The sequence below is a fragment of the Triplophysa rosa genome, linkage group LG12, assembly GCF_024868665.1.
Source record: "Triplophysa rosa linkage group LG12, Trosa_1v2, whole genome shotgun sequence".
Taxonomy (NCBI): domain Eukaryota; kingdom Metazoa; phylum Chordata; class Actinopteri; order Cypriniformes; family Nemacheilidae; genus Triplophysa; species Triplophysa rosa.
Window position 1 is genome coordinate 10,830,111 of NC_079901.1, and position 16,480 is coordinate 10,846,590.

The window sequence follows — 16,480 nt, forward strand, 5'->3', positions numbered from 1 at the left end:
AGCTATTTCTATCTACACACACCACGGGTCCCCTTACATGGAATTCACCATGTTGTTTCTACAGTAGCCCTAAACGGCCAAAAAGCTCTAGAGCGCGTTTTTTATGTTCTCTCCTTCGGCAAAGAAGCGGAAACGTGACGACATCTTAGTTCTGTGTCAGCCGTCATTGTGCTTCGAAAGGGAGGGGTGGAGTGAGCCCTTGGTTGCAATTCACAACCTCACCGCTAGATGGCACTAAATTTCATAAACTGGACCTATAAACAAACAAAATCTGTAAACTATTTAGTGTTTAGGTGTGTAACATCTAGAATACAAAATGCCTCTACTTTATAGCAAAATATTTCTTAAATTCAAATGGTTTTAAAAATATATTTATAAAATGGATGAATTTTCTCAGCCCTGTTGGCACCCCCAATAAGCTCTTTAGTGTAGTCCCACCCAGACTTATTTCAGTATGAAATGTGTCAATAGAGAAAAAACTGTGCAAGTCAAGTCAACAGAGTCTTTGACTTTAAGTATAGGTGGCATTTATATCACTCCTCCTTCCTTCCTCTCACATGTTCTTCAGTTCCTACCGCTTCTGCTGACCTACATTACATCCTCAAAGCAGCACAGGCAGAAGCGACAGTTTCTTTCTCTCTTCGTCTTTTCCTCTTCCCTTTCCTCTCTCGCCCCGCACACTACAGTTTGTTTCTTGCGCTTTGGTGTGACAGGATTATTGCAAGTGAATGTCTTACTGTAGCATTGCTTAACTAGGTTTGGCACAGTTAAAGGCATAGTTCACCCAAAAATGAAAATTCTGTCATCATTTACTCACCCTCTGGTCATTTCGAACCTGAATGACTTTCTCTCTTCCACAGAACAGAAAAGAAGATATCTTGAAAAATGTTGATATAAGAACAGCGGTGGCACCCATTGACCTCTACTATGGACACAAAACCAATGCAAGAGAATGGCTGCCATCGCTGTTCGGTCAACAACATTTTTCAAAATATCTTCTTTTGTGTTCTGCGGAAGAAAGAAAGTCATACAGGTTCGAAATTACAATAGGGTGAGTAAATGATGACAGAACATTTTTGGGTGAACTATCACTAGGTCTAGGTTTGCATAACTAAATGCATTGAGGAAAATGCGAAGCAAATGTGTGAGAGACAGAAACGGACAAGGCCAACTAAATCCTTGTATGGATCTGCAATGGGTTTAATTGGATTATTTAGGGCTGTGACGGTGGCTGTGACAACCGCACCACCGCGGTGGTAAAGTGACATGACGGTCATGAACCTGCCACCGGCGGTAGTGCACGTCACTGTGACAAATACAACGTTAAGTGTAATAAAAATGGCAGTTGCGATAAGGATTGCTATTTGCAGTTTTTCCTTTGTGGTTGGTTTTATTTAAAAAAATTTGCTTTAACACAGAAATTATTGGCATTTGTTTCCGTTGGTGCGTTCGAGCGCGGGCCTGCACGGCAAAACCCAGGTTATTCTGCGGGTTCTGCGATTGTGCTTGTTGTGAAATGAACAGATACAACCGGCTATGACCCGCTTGCATGGTGTAGGAGCGTGCGCAGGTTTTGCCGCAGTTGTGGAGAGACATGTATTCATTTACGCTATGAGCACATCTTCTGAACGCGCATTTCGTGCAATACTTAATCTTGACAATGTCAACATGTTAGTTTTCCATCAATGAGGAGGAAAAGTAAGATTTTTATGGTAATCTGAATAGGAAAGCCAATGTAGGTTTACACAGTTTGTTTCAAATGGAATTGTTAAGGACTGTAAGGTTTAATACGCGACCGACTGGAATACGCGAATAGCTTTTTTTATTTAATATTTAACTTTCTTATATTATTTAAGTTTTCATTATTTACTGATGTTTATTTAAATGTTTTATTTGCATTAGTCAGTGTGCAGTTTCACTGATGGATTTGCGCATTAAAAATGGACGGATGTTTCATCGTCATTTATTTCAGATATCATATTTCAAAAAGTATTTAAATAAGGTCTATATTTCTGTTCCACTCGTCATGTGTTTGCTACATGCAAATATAATAATATAAATTTTTTTTTTTACTATTTATATTAATAATATATATTTCCCAACCACCGCGGTTCATTTGTCCATTACCACCGTTGACTGTCCCAGCCCTATTCAGGCCTCCTGCAAGCTTTCCCTGTACCCCACAGATCCACCGTGAGCAGCCAGTAGGTTAAGACCGGGTTTCTTCGCTCGCTGGCACCATCTCAAAAGTTCTTAAATCAAAGTTTAGGCCTGTCTTTCTCTACAGGAGTGCAGCTTAATTTGAAGGAAAGCTCCACCGGTCCTGGAGCGCCTCGTTGCACGTGCACGCAGCCATGCACACACTATGGGTACTTCTGTGTAGCTCGTTGGTTACAGTTTGAGTCTGATAATTGAAAGATCCTGTTTAAATCTTGCATATGGTGGGGAAAAAACATTTACATGACTTTGGATAAGAGTCACCCAAATAATGAACAGCATTTTCTCAGCATTTACCTGTGCAAATCCTGGTGCACTCCCACAAAAGATGCAAAAACCCGATTTGTACATTCCCTGATGAAAATGGGAGTTGTGCCAGTCCATGCAAAACTTCTGCTTTGTTCAGGTTTCTAACCTGAAGCAGAAACGCAGTGATGGTTGTTCTGGCCAGTAACACCAATTAAACATTGTGTAGGTGGCAGAAGTGCTCTTGAAGATCAATGGATGTCTGTGAAGAACCCTCAGTGTAGAAATATTTATTCTTTGACATATTGTCTGTATTTATGTTGCTTTAATCGTTTGTAAATAATTGTGCATCAAGAAAGCCTGTGTGTAATTCTTACCGAATGACCTTGGAGGTCACGGCCAGGATTTAAAAGCTGTTTGTATTGATGTAATCTATCTGTGCTAACCATAGACTAAAATTCTTGTCTATTTGAAGTAAGCCACGCACACACACACACATGCACATACTGTTCAGAACTGTCTTAAATAAGATTATCGTGACTGTGTCAAGAAGAGGCAGGAAGGTTGGACAAGTTGTTGACCTTTAGTAGACTTCTCACTGTGAGAACGGAAAAAGGGAACTAAATAAGCTCTTGTAAAAATCACTCACTTAGCTGTTCAGGGATCAGCCGTATTTCAGTGTTGCAATGCAGTTTGATTGGTTTGCATTTTCATCCAATTCAACCTGGCCCTCCGAGAATGTCATATTACTGCAGTTTTAAAAACCTCATGTATTTTAGTTGAATAAGACTGGCTCTATGACATGTAATTTGGTTTTCTCTCATAAAGTAAGCATTTAAAGTCAAACCAAAAATTCAGACACCATATATTATTTTTGATGTTTTTTATTAGTAGGTGCAGGAGACTGTAGTTAATTAATGTAAGTGAGGATAGCGAAATAAAGGAAACATATTATTATACCCCAAAATTCTTTATACAGTGGACTACCAGTAAATTGATAAAAATTTGGGACCAAATTATTCAAACACTGTGACCTGACCAAGTGTTTTTTTTATTTGCTTTTGTGACCTTTTTAATACCACAGACTGAACAAAATTAAGCATTGCTTGGTAATTGGTTGCCCTAAATTGGTATTATCTTATTGTGTATTTAAATTTAACTGCTGACAGCTATTCAACCTTATCCATTACATAACTTCCTATCAAGGTTATCTAACATTATCAAGATGAATTGTCATATTTATTATCATTTCTAAAGTTTAGCGAATAAACTGTGATCATGTGAGAAATGTTGAAGGTGTCTGAATATTTGGTTGGACTGTAAATAATGAAGTTTTGTTTTGGTTTAGTCAGGGTGATATCATTTCTTTATTAGCGTGATTTCCATGAGAAAACAACAAATTTGGACATCTGAGGGTTTGGAAGGACAGCGAGGAAATATAAGATGTAAGTGTGGCTGGCCGCTCTTTATGGTAAAGGACCTGGGCTGCTGACACAAAGGTTTCAGGGTGAGTGTCAGGAAGGGGTGACCCAGAAACTAGAGTTACTGAAAACAAGGTTTTATGTAGGCTATCTCTACCGTCAGTGTACTCTGCATTGCGTTTGTGCTGAGCACTTTCCTCACAGTCAGCCTGTGAGAGGAACTTATTTCCGTTTTTTTGGCTTTATTGGCTCTCGGTAAGAAAGTAAACTGTATTCGATGTAAACAGTGATATGAATTGAGACGATATGTTTGTGTAGAGAACAGTCTACATTTTGTGTCAGTATTGAGTTTTGCTTTGCCATCCGCACCTCATGTTATGACAAACCGGTATTACTTTTTTTTGGAAAACACAAAAGAAGATATTTTGAAGAACGCTGATAACAAAACAGCATGTCCCCCATTGACTTCCATTGTATGGACACAAAGTCATTTCTCAAAATATCTTCGTGTGTGTTACACTGAAGAAAGAAAGTCTTACGGGTTTTGAATTACATGATGGTGAATAAATAATGACCAAATTTGTATTTTTGGGTGGACTAACCCGTTAAAGGTGCAATGTGGAGATTTTAGTGGCATCTAGCAGTGAGGTTGCGAATTGCAACCAACGGCTCACTCCACCCCTCCTTTCGAAGCACTACGGCTGCTCTCAAAGTACAAAGATGTCATTGCGTTTTTGCTTCTTTGCTGAAGGAGATGACGTATTTAAGAAACGCGCTCTGTAGAGCAGTTTAGGGCTACTGTAGAATCAACATGGTGAATTCCATGTAAGTGGACCCGAAATGTATGTAGATAGAAATAGCTCATTCTAAGGTAATAAAAACCTACTGTAACACTTCATTATGTAAGGTCTTTATAAACCACTGAAGACATAGTTATGTCATTATATTACATTTCTGTGAATAGATCCTCCAAAATTATTTTACACACTTTAGGATCCCCTCATTAGCGTTACACATGCCAAACTTGGATTTATAATTCTTGTGAAGTATTTGCACATTGCGTGACTCACCAAGAATGCAAATACACTGTGTGTATATATACTGTGCATATCACTGTGACTGTTCCATACTAAGTATATTGACCCAGGGCCCCCAAGTGAGCGCAGCATCATATGAATGTTATGTAAGTGTTAGCCAGCTGTGGAATGCACTCCACTTAATGCCTGTGTAATCCAGCACCGCTGCTGTTGATGTTCATGTAGAATGCTCTCCTCTTTCATCAATCTCCAGCTTTCGACCCTCACAGCTCCCATGCCAACACTTTTACTGAAGGATTAGTGAATTGAGCAGTCCCCAGCACTACAATACCGCGAGCGAAGTGCTCCCTTGATGATCGTTGTGTCTCAGTCCCCCTGACTTTGCTCTTTTTCCTCATGAGCACGGCATTGCTTTTGTGATTTTTGTGTGTCATGGAAAACAAGTTTCACAATGCAAGCTCCTCCCCGGTCCATTAAACATCATTTATGGACACAAAGCAGGTCATTCAAAAATCGGCATGGGTATGATGTCACAATCTCTTTTGCACATCAACAGTCATAACAGCTTATTTGCATAGATTTAAAGAGGCAGTGGTCGTATTCATGCTTTTCTTGGCATTCCCCAAGGCATACATTTGTTTTTGATTCATGAAGCTATGACTTTTTGTATTAAGTATTAAATCATCCAGTTATAATTAGAGATGCACCGAGACCGATAGCCGATTATTCTGAGTGATATCTGCCGATGTTGATACCGATTCTGACGATTAAATGAATATTTCTTAACTTTCCGAATGTTAATTCATTTAATGACTATTAACAAACTGGTGATGTTTTTTAAAATGTTCTATATACAGAGTACAAATTCAATGCATTTTCCTTCCCGCTTTTGATTGACTGGATATATCGGCCCTGATAATCTGCTGTTTTTAAACTATTTGCCTTTTTTCGACCGATACCGATTATTATGCATCTCTAATTATTATACATTTTGCGGTATGCAAATTGCGGTTTCATTAATTTCAATGTATCTTGCAGACATACAGGAAACCTAACCTTATCCTAAATTATTCTATCAAAATGATATGCTTAATTTGCATTTAGTGTCGTTGTTATTTCTGATATTCCACCATAAACACTCCCTGCTCCTGTCTGGGCATGCTAAGACACATATGGTGTCCTCGCCCTGTTCAAGTTCAGCTTGTTTTGCTATTTAGGAATATATCTACACAGTCTCTTGTGCTTTTGTCTCGGCAACATGCCCTCAGCCACCTGCCAGAAAGGAAGAGAAGTCATCGCTGATTGGCTGTTAATAGGGTTTGGAACGTCATTGGCTGTTGGTGTTTCCCAACACGTGTTTTACAGTTGGCTCGATTCGTACAGCTTCAAGCTATATAAAAGGCTTTCAGGTCGGTGCAGGTTTCAGTGCTGTTGCTTTGCTTTTGGTCAGTTACCTTGAATTAATGACACAGCAGACAGCATCACGTCCAGCATCCAATTGATTCAATCGATGAGTCTAACAAGATAATTTACCAATTCAGGCTTTCTCATATACAGTAATTTTTATAATAATAGTATAATGCTTATTTAATAATTTATTTGATAATAGTAATGTAAAATTAATGAGACCGTTTCAAGCAATATGTCACGTGACATGACCTCAGTATATTGTAAGCTTAATTTTTTATCTTTGGTCTTTTGCATTTTGAAATGGAGGCTCAAGTCAACCACTCTGCATTGTGAGATACTTTATGTATTCATTTTGGCAGTATGTAGTATAAAATCGAGCATATTGTGCACAATGTACAAAACAGAATGAGAGTATGCCATTCCTAACAGACCTGTACATGGATGAGGAAAACCACGAGATATTTTCCTACAGTTTCCAACAACTTTGCTGTGAGCAGATGTACTTTGGGCCCTACCCAGCAGATGGCGCTCTAACATTGAGACATAATCTTTGCCCTTTTGGGTATAGAAACTCTTACCCACATTCTTCCATATGTTGGTTTGGTAGTTATCATTCTGTGAAAATAAGCGAAATGAGCCCTGGGTTTACTTGTCACAGGGTGCATATTTATAATATAGTTTGTAACATTTGTTTTTTATTTTCATGGTGGTAAGTAATTACAGTTCTTTTAAAAATGCATGCTGCTTGTTCAAACAAGCCAAACTGCTGATAAAAGGCTGCATCTTTTCCGCTGTGGCTTTGGAGTGGGCGCGTCATGATGGCAGGAAGGGGGTGAAACAGGGAGGCCTTACACTTCCCTCCCTGTGAGATTTTTGGGGAGCAATGAGAGCGTTTAAAAAGACACCAAACATGTATTTTTTGTATATGTGCATTTGCATTCTATCCCAGATTAAATATAATCTGTATAATATTACAGAGCTTTTAATACTGATTTCATGGGGTTTGCCTTTCATTCTCAGAAAGCCTTACATTCTGATAAAATACTCAGCATACACTGTATGGCTGTATGCCATACAGCCATGAAGATTCAAAACCTAGATCAGCATTTAGAGAATCATAATGCAGGAATGATGGATGAAGTGCAGAGAGATTTTATATCAGGATGAAGGATGCTCCTCTCAATGTTATGGAAATGAAGAGCCGCTAAGCATTCTGGGAGAATGACCACTGAAGCTCATTTGTCATATCTAAATTCTGTCAGCATAAATTCAGAGAGGCGTCTTACTCTTTTGTGCAGTGTGCAGCCATTGACCTCTCCAGTGATGTCATCAAAGTGGGACAGAAGTATTAGCAGCTGAATTTTTTTTTGTTGATGCATTTGGCAGACGCTTTTATCCAAAGCGAGTTGCATTGTACTATACATTAGTTTTTTTTAAGTATGTGCAATCCCTGGGATCAAACCCATGACCTTGGCGTTGCTAGCGCCATGCTATAAAGCAGATTTAGAATTTGTTTTTTTGTTTCCACTGCAGTTATGAAGCTATACGTTAAAGCTTCGTAGTTTTCTAGTTTAAGCTCTACTACGTGCCTGGTCAAAAGACCTGCACTCATATTATATACCTCAATCAGAATCCATTGTGATTTTCTTTTAGAATTTAAAATGATTAATCAAAAAAAATTTTTGTGCAAAAATGTTTTAGTGTTGATGTGAAGACGCTATCACTTTGCATCTCTTCAAAATCATATTTCTTCTGACTAAGTGGACCACAAAGTGTGCGCACTGTAGTCAAATCATCTCTGTTGTTTTCCAGGGTGTGGAATTCATTAACATGGGTTTATTTTTGGAATCTGTGTCGTTATAAACTGAGAATGAGAGACGTGCTAGCCGAGACCCAGAGATGGGCTGATGGTTTGATTCATATCATGTTTTGTCTAAAATAATCTGCAGCAAAGTTAAACAACATCCCTGACCGATATTCAATTTAGGTTCATTTGCAGGGCTGCTGAGTTATCTAAGATTTTTCTTCCATTCAACCAATCAGATTTCTGCACGTCAGTGCTCAGTTCTTGCAGTTCCTTGCCAGTCAGTGTAGACGTCTTTCCAGTGGGTGTTTGGGATGTGCTGATGCTAAAATTGGCCATGTTTAGTTTTATAGTGCAGTGAGTTGGTCTGGGTGGAGCTCTTTCTGAGCCCACACCTCTAAACCTCATCCTCTCCCTTTCACTTGTGAGAACAAAGTGAGCTGTGTGTCCCATATTCAGAGCTCCTTTATAATAAGTATTAAAAATCCAACACCTCCAGAAAAACCTTTTTGTACTTTCATGGATTTCTTTTAAAGCTGAAAGGTTATTTTCTTTGAGTTGGACTTTTTGAAATTGACTGTTGCAATAGCTCAACACATATGTACCATACTGTAATATTTAAGTTTGTTTAATTTGTTTCACAAAGATCTGCATAAAACTTTTGCTATAACCACATAGGCGTTTGAGTCTAATCAATACAGACGGTGATATTAATGATCTTAATTGGATTGTTTTTGTGAACTGAGCTACAAGTGTGTATAAGTCTGTGTTAAGACTGTTGGATGTAGTGGAAACAACTGCCTTGCCAACTTTCCCCACTGATTATTCATTGATATTCTGACTAATTGTTTTGATTGTGTTAGAATCTGTGCTACATTCAAAAGAAATAATTTGTTGTTTTCATGTAGCTTCATTGATGCTTGGTGTTGTGGTCCTATTCAGTGATTAGATAAGGTTTGGTTTACGTATAAAACAGAAACACTGTATTACAGCCCAAACAGTAACTACTGTAATGTGGTATTGTACAGTATCTGTGCTCTGTGTTGCACAGTAAGAGAACATCCAGCTACACCCATGGGTGTTGCTTTGCAGCTATTGATAGACGTTGAAAGTACCTAGACAGTTGCATAACTTCCTGATGAGATCTCTCTGATGGACTGCCAGGAAACGGTAAAAAAAAAAAAAACTTTTCCCTGGAAATTTACTCTTGATAAATTCTTCAGGTTGTAGCTCGCCTCTGCTTAACAGAATAGTTCTCCCAAAATGAAACCGCATAATTTATTAGCTTTCATGCCATCCCGGATCTAAACTTCCTTTCTTCGGCTGAACTTACTTTTGTTAATTATTTAAAATGAGGGATGTAACAATATTATCGATATCCTTTTATCGCAATAGCACAATTGTCTCAATATTATTGTGGTCACATGACTGTATGAAACGATAGGTCTTCCGGGCCTAACATAGGGCGTTTTCACACCTGTGTATTGATTGCTTTGTTCCGAAACTGGGGGTTAAATCGCTACAATATTGAAATTTATTTTAGTTCGGTTCGCATTCACAAGGCAATATTTCCGAACGGACCAAACTTTGTTAATAAAAGTCACGTGCGTGTAAACTCTCCTTCGATTGGTCAGAGTGCATCTGTTTATTTTCCGGCCTGTAACGCGAGTGATAATGAGCGTCAGCTGCGCGTTGCGCGTCTCTCACGGCGGAGCTCGGGAAGCATAAAAGGAGGAGAAGGATGAGAGAGAACCAGGCCTTGATTTTATGTTATGTTTTATTGTGTTTGTGTGGCCGGCAGTCGACTGTGAAGGAGCTGTCAGCACTTTACTTTCGTTTTGTTTGTTTATTTTATTAAAAGTTTGGTTTAACGTTCGACGGTTCCCGCCTCCTTCCTTCCTTACTTTGAACATTGTTACAGGGAGCCATTAGCAAAACAATCCCTTTTGCGTCACGCAACTTTACATAATTACCCATCATACATTGTAATACAGTCTGGTTCGTTGGTCCGTTGGGTCGGATGGCTTTCACACGTCTACCGAACCGCTCCAGAGTTCGTTTGCAATCGGGCCAAGACGAGCGATTGTTTTGGGGCAGATCCTAGCGTGATTGCCGTGTTCACATATGCCTAAATGAATCGAACCAAGAGAGAAAACGCACCAGGTTCCGAAACAAACCCTTATGTGTGAAAACGCCCATATAGAATGTTAGAAAAAATAATAGACGTTACCTTTGTCAAGGTCTATCTGGTGCAATTATTTTATTTTATAAAATAAATTTTTAGGTAATTTGACCCATCTCATACTTTAACTCATACCTCTAAGCAACAGTTATGATTAGAGGATAAGGAAAAGAGGATGCTTATGGCACGTTTCAAGGTCATCATTTGTCATTTTAAATATTGCAATAAATATTGTACCGTGGACGTTATACCAAGGTATTACCGTACAGTGATATTTTGATACTGTTAATTCCCTATTTAAAGTAATATTTATTACTTTATGGACCACTCTGCTAGATGTAAACTTTGGACCAGAAGTATTTATTCTATTTATTACCAATATTATTAAATCCTAAAGGTATTTGTTTAACATTTTAAATCTGTTATAAATATTCTAGTGGTTGTATTTTGTTTAATCGTTAATCGTTTGTGTAGTGAAACAGGAAGTTCTTCTGGACCAGCGTTAAACCAGTGTTGTTTGCTTCATCGTAAGTGGTCTATATACCTTACATATTTAGATCCAAAATGTTGAAGCTGCAAAATCACATACATGGATCATAAAAGTAATCCAAATGACTCCAGTGGGTTAATAAATATCCTCTTAAACAAAACCTTATATGTCAGAAAGCAATATTTTGAGCTTATTTATGGAAATTGAAACCAATAAAAGCACATCCGAACGCTAAATACAGATATGGTGACGGGTCGATAATTTTAAATCTATTTAGTTCTTGCATGTCTCATGACTAACCACATATGATGAAATGTGCATGAACCAATGAGATTTGAAGTTAAGATAAATTTTCGCCATTTTGGGTGCACCTCAGTCGTGTGTCACGTTTACATTCGAATGCAATGAATAGCTCTCTAAATAAGCTCGTAAACATTTTTACTGGCAAACATATCTTGCTTTTTGAAGACATTAAACCCCTATGGATTACTTTTGTGATGGATGGATGCACTCTTTAGAGCTTTAAAAAAGGGTGCGCTAGGTCATTTTAATTTCATTTGTGAAATATTTACATTTATGCATTTGGCGGACGCTTTTATCCAAAGCGATTTACATTACACTCTACTACACATTTGTTTCTGACAATGTGCAATCCCCAGATATCGAACCCATGACCTTGGCGTTACTAGCGCCATGCTCTAACCACTGAGCCACAGGAAAGCTAAAGGAATATTCCTTATTAGTTGTGGTAGTGTTTGTGTACTCAAGCACATTAAGAATTAGAAATGTGGTATCTGAGGAATGTAAATTGAGTTTATTTTGATTTCATGCTCCCTAATAAAATACATTTTTACTAAGGTACATTGGTTTTACTATGGCTACACGCCCACTGTGGAGTTTATACATTTTCAGTAAAACAGAAATTTTGAAAGTATTGCTATATATAAACTTTGAATCACGTTTCAAGTTATTTAGAATCAAATAGATCCTCGATACACAGGTGCGCCATCCCATCAGCCTAATCTCCTTCAGTAAACCATCCCATTCCCAGACAGCATATAACACCCGTTTCATTAACAATAATATTTGAGGAAGGTGCTTGAGGCTTACCATCAAACAGAAAGGCTTGGCTGCGTCTTATTGAGGCAGCACATAAACACAGGAAAGCTGTTCGTGTTCTTGCAAGAGTATCGGGAAATGGCTCCGTGGGGCCCAAACAATGTATTGGCACATTCCTGCTGTTCTTTTTCTTAAGGAACAGGAAGTAGTGAAAGTACAGACCCTCAAAAGACAAACTCTAACCCCAAATATTCCCACAACAGTAAGGGACATGTTATATAATTCACAAAATATGTACTAGTGATTTTAGAACAATGTTACACAACAATGTTCGCTAACGCTACAATGGGGTTCAACTGGTTAATAAGTAAATGCATTGGGTCATGAACTTTGTAATACAATGGTTGCAATTAGAGATTTGTGGGAAATATATTAATATACCCTATCGGTCAAAAGTTTATGATCACTCTTTATTCATATTTTTTCACTGTTTATAATAATAATAAACCCATCAAAACCATGAAATATCACAAATGTAGCTGTGGCAATTATGTTGTGACTAAAAGCATATAAAATATATGAACTCTTGTTATATTTTAGCATCTTTAAAGTAGCCACACTTTGACTAGAATCGTGAACTTCGCATTTTATCATTCAGGTCTCTACCTGGAAAGCTTTTTATTAGGGGTGTAACGGTTCAAATTACTCACGGTTCGGTTTGTGTCACGGTTTTAGGGTCACGGTTTCGGTTCGGTTTGTGCTATGTTCAGGGAAAAGGGACTACTGACAAATAAAAAAGGAACAAATAATCAAGCTACAAGTAACAGCACCAATAAAACAACAGAGCAAAGCAGAAAATAAAATAAGATACTGTGTATACTGTATACCTTTCAAGCTAGAAATGGATTAACGTAATCAAATAAAACATAACATTGCATATGTACAAATTAAATAAAGATGAATCATAATTGAAATTACAGAAGCTATTGAGTCACAAGCAGTGAGTGATTTCCTTGACTTTTAACAGACAGCAGGAATATGCTGCTGTCACTTTAAGAGGAATGAAACCGATCCAGTACACTGATGCTGTACACATGCGTTGTTTTTCGTCTGTTTTGTCCGTTCACTTAAGACATAACCTACTATGTTTGTTAAGGTAGTCGACAAGAGGGGCATGTTGACCTACTTCGTGTGTGAATTTGTCCGTTTAAGCGCTTCAAAGACAACTCAATATTTGCGCCATGTCTCAAGACTTTCCTTATGCGCGCTTCGGATCTTCTCACAGCACGCAAGCGAGTTTTCTTGTGCATCATCTTGCACTTAAATGTTTAAATTGGCAAGGCTTGAATGAGTTTAGTTTAAACAGCAACATCTGCTGTTCAGGTCTCACCTGCACTCGCGCGCTCACAACACCCGGGTGATGAAAGCATAAATGACTGGTCATATTACAGCATACGTCAATCCTTTTGAAATTTGTCTACGTTATTTGATTTGTTGTAGGTATTAAATGTGTATCGATCGACAAACATACATTAGCTGAACTTTGTCAGTCTGTTTTATGCATTATCATTTTTAACGAACCATATTATAAATGCGTCTTCCGTTGGTGGAGAACCGTGCTGTTCAATTTTTTACCGAGAACCATTACACCCCTACTTTTTATACAGCACTGAAGGAATGTCCATCTAGCTGGACTCTTATTGACTGCTTTTGAGTTATTATTTGTTCCAAATAATCCATAAAAACTAATCAAATTTGTTTTTCTAATCAAATAAATTAATATTTTGGCACAATTATATTTTTGTCTACAAAATTGATTTCAAGCATTAAAATGCACACCTTCAGAATAATAGATTTCTAAGATCATGAGAAACATTTTTTTCAAGTGATCCTAAACATTTGACCGGTAGTGTACGTAGAAATTGATATTAACAAAGATTATTAGCTGTTTCATATTAACTATTGCATTACCTAATGGATCTTGTTGTGAAATAATTTGTTGCCATTGCCAAATATTCATTCATCTCCAGTCAAACCTCAGAGTATAGCAACTGTGGTAAACCTTGCAATTACAGTTTCACAGTTTTCTTGTTTCTCCTTCAAGTGTCTGAAAAACTGCTGACCCTCAACAGAACTTTTGCGCACTTTGTTGTTCCTCGGTTGGATATTGCTGTCCATCATGTTGCATGTTGGGCGGAGTGCAACATTGACTCTTCATCATCTAGTCAAGGGCATGGTAATCTACATGGTTTTGGCTGCCTATAGGCCTTCTTATCAGCTCCACCAGACAAGACAGGAACTTATCCAGAGACCACAGCAAACACTTTTACCCCAGCGCTGTGTAGTTCTCAGAGAACGTATTGCTGGTTTGACAGACTGTGTTGATGTTTGCCACTGTGTTTATTTTTGACAAAGTCTTAAGAAAGGTAGGGTGAGAAACCTCTTGTTCCGTGTTAGAGGAATGTTCTGAGGGCTATTCAACATGGCGGAGACCGAGGAAGATCCAGCGGTTGATTTACCTGATAACCCTCGTGGTCGCCTCTGGAACATCTTCCACAGGTACTAAGTTTTGTTCATACATGCGTGCATGTTTGCAAAGGAGAATTTGTCCTGCTGAAAATTTTGGTTTCAGTGGGGTCAGCTCTTTTAGACACTATGTTAACAATGCTATAGATTTAGTTGTGTATTTTTACAGGTTCCTCTTTTGTTGTAAAAATAATAGTTCGCTCATATTAAAAATGTTCCTCTATTTTTCTATACAGTGAGAGAAAATGGTAGTTTTGTTTAGTTTTGTTTTGCCATAGTTGTATATAAGTGTTACAGTACAAGTCATGCCATAACTTTGTGTAAAAGGTTTGTTAAGTAACAAGTTAAATTCTGCTCTGGTCCTCACACCATGCTTAGCAAATAGCACTGTTAGTTGTATGGACTGTTTTAATTGTTAGTTTTAGGGCTTGGTGGTAAAAATCACTATCCACTTTCATATGAACAAGCTGCTTGAGCAGCTTGAGCATTGTCTCGCATTACCTTTTGTGCTTCAATACTGAGTTAGAATCACATGAGGATGACTAAATGATTTTTTTAAGGTGTATACTACTATTCCTTTAAATCTATTGCTCTTGATTGCCCTGTCCTTATACGATTTTCTACTGCGTCAGAATTAAACATCCTTTTTGACTAAAAATATCCAATCAAGATATTTTTGGTGGACTAAAGGCAGGGAGTTATCTCAAATTCCTAAAGCATTAGAGTTACTAAGAAAACATTCGGCCCGTATGCCATCCACGCTTTTGCGTCAATGCTTTCGCAAGCAAGCTTCTCATTTTCTTTCACCTGTAGAGGCAATGAAAGAAATCTCTGTTTCGCCTCGGTCTACCTCCCTGCCCCTGATTTTTTTGGACCCTGAGTCTGTGAAGGCTCTAAGTCAGTGTTAGACCCATCTACTCCCACCCGTCCTGTCCGCTTACACAGCCCCTCATTATTTTCATCACTCCCACGTATAACCTGACGTCCAGACCTCAATTTAGAAAGCACTTTTTGCAGTCTGTCTTCTGATTTTTTTCCAGCACTTATTTCACGCTGACCTTTTAATGCTCATACAGTAATGATTGATGCCTTGTGCTGGTGTTTGGTAGAAGAACCGAACCCATAAAGTAATGGGGTGGTTGATAAAGCAAAAGAACCCATTGAGCCTTGTGACCTTTTTTAATATGTTTTGCGGAGACCTAAAAACAGGAGGATGTGTAGGTGCTATGGTGGTTTTATATATATTCTCTGTGTTTATTTATTCACACTCTGATATATATATATATATATATATATATATATATAACCTATGTATATATAAACTGAATTTCTAAAGAGGGCCCATGCATGCAGCCTGTGAGTCTCCACCATGTGTTGTCTGTCTTGGCATGCTGTTAAGAGATGACGAAAATACTAGTCTTGAGGCCAGACCGACCGTCCAGTGTCAAGTCTGAACATGCCTGCAAGCTTTACAGGAAAATTCAAGTCCGTTGTTCCAATGTACATTACTTTGTCATAACAGAAAAAACTACTGTAACAGCATTGTCAAGTTATACATGGAGCTTATATGACCTCATAATAATTGATAGACATCAAGTCAATTACACACGATCTCGTCACTGAAAACTTACAAACAAGTCTTTATTATCAGGAGAAAACCCCCCAAAGTGTTCATCAGAACGCACGATCCGTTAAGCATAGACTGTATTATTTCTAGCCCTGTGAGGAACTTGGTTTATTCAGTTTAAACTTTTGGAAGGTTTTTCATCAAGTTAATCCAAATGTAGTCTTAGAGTTTTAGCAAATGAATACTTTTTAATATTTTTTTTAAACTCGCCTCTCTGCATGAACATAGCCATAGAAGCTGACATGGCGTTAAAAAAGAAAAAAGAAATAACTTTAATTTTTCATATTGTACGTCTTGTAAAGGTAAACGTTGATTGATTTAAAATGCTGAAAAAAATAGTCTCATGATGCATTTAGATAAAACTTGTTGACAAAAAAGTTAATGTTGCATAATAGACAATACATAATAAAATGTATGTAATGTCCCTTTAAATTTTTTATGTTTTTGCTTTGGAGAAAAGC

General features: G+C 37.8%; 1 protein-coding gene across 2 annotated transcripts in view; it reads left to right on the forward strand.

Annotated features, from left to right (window-relative positions):
- Positions 1-16,480, forward strand: part of mob2b (MOB kinase activator 2b) — a 40,870-nt gene that overhangs the window by 10,298 nt on the left and 14,092 nt on the right. The window contains exon 1 of one of the 2 annotated variants that reach the window (XM_057348495.1): positions 14,271-14,425. The exons of the other annotated variant lie outside the window; for it this stretch is intronic. Within the exon in view, the coding sequence (XP_057204478.1) occupies positions 14,349-14,425 (77 nt within the window). The 5' untranslated portion in view covers positions 14,271-14,348. Of the gene's footprint in view, positions 1-14,270; positions 14,426-16,480 lie in introns of those variants that run through there. 2 annotated transcript variants of the gene reach the window in all.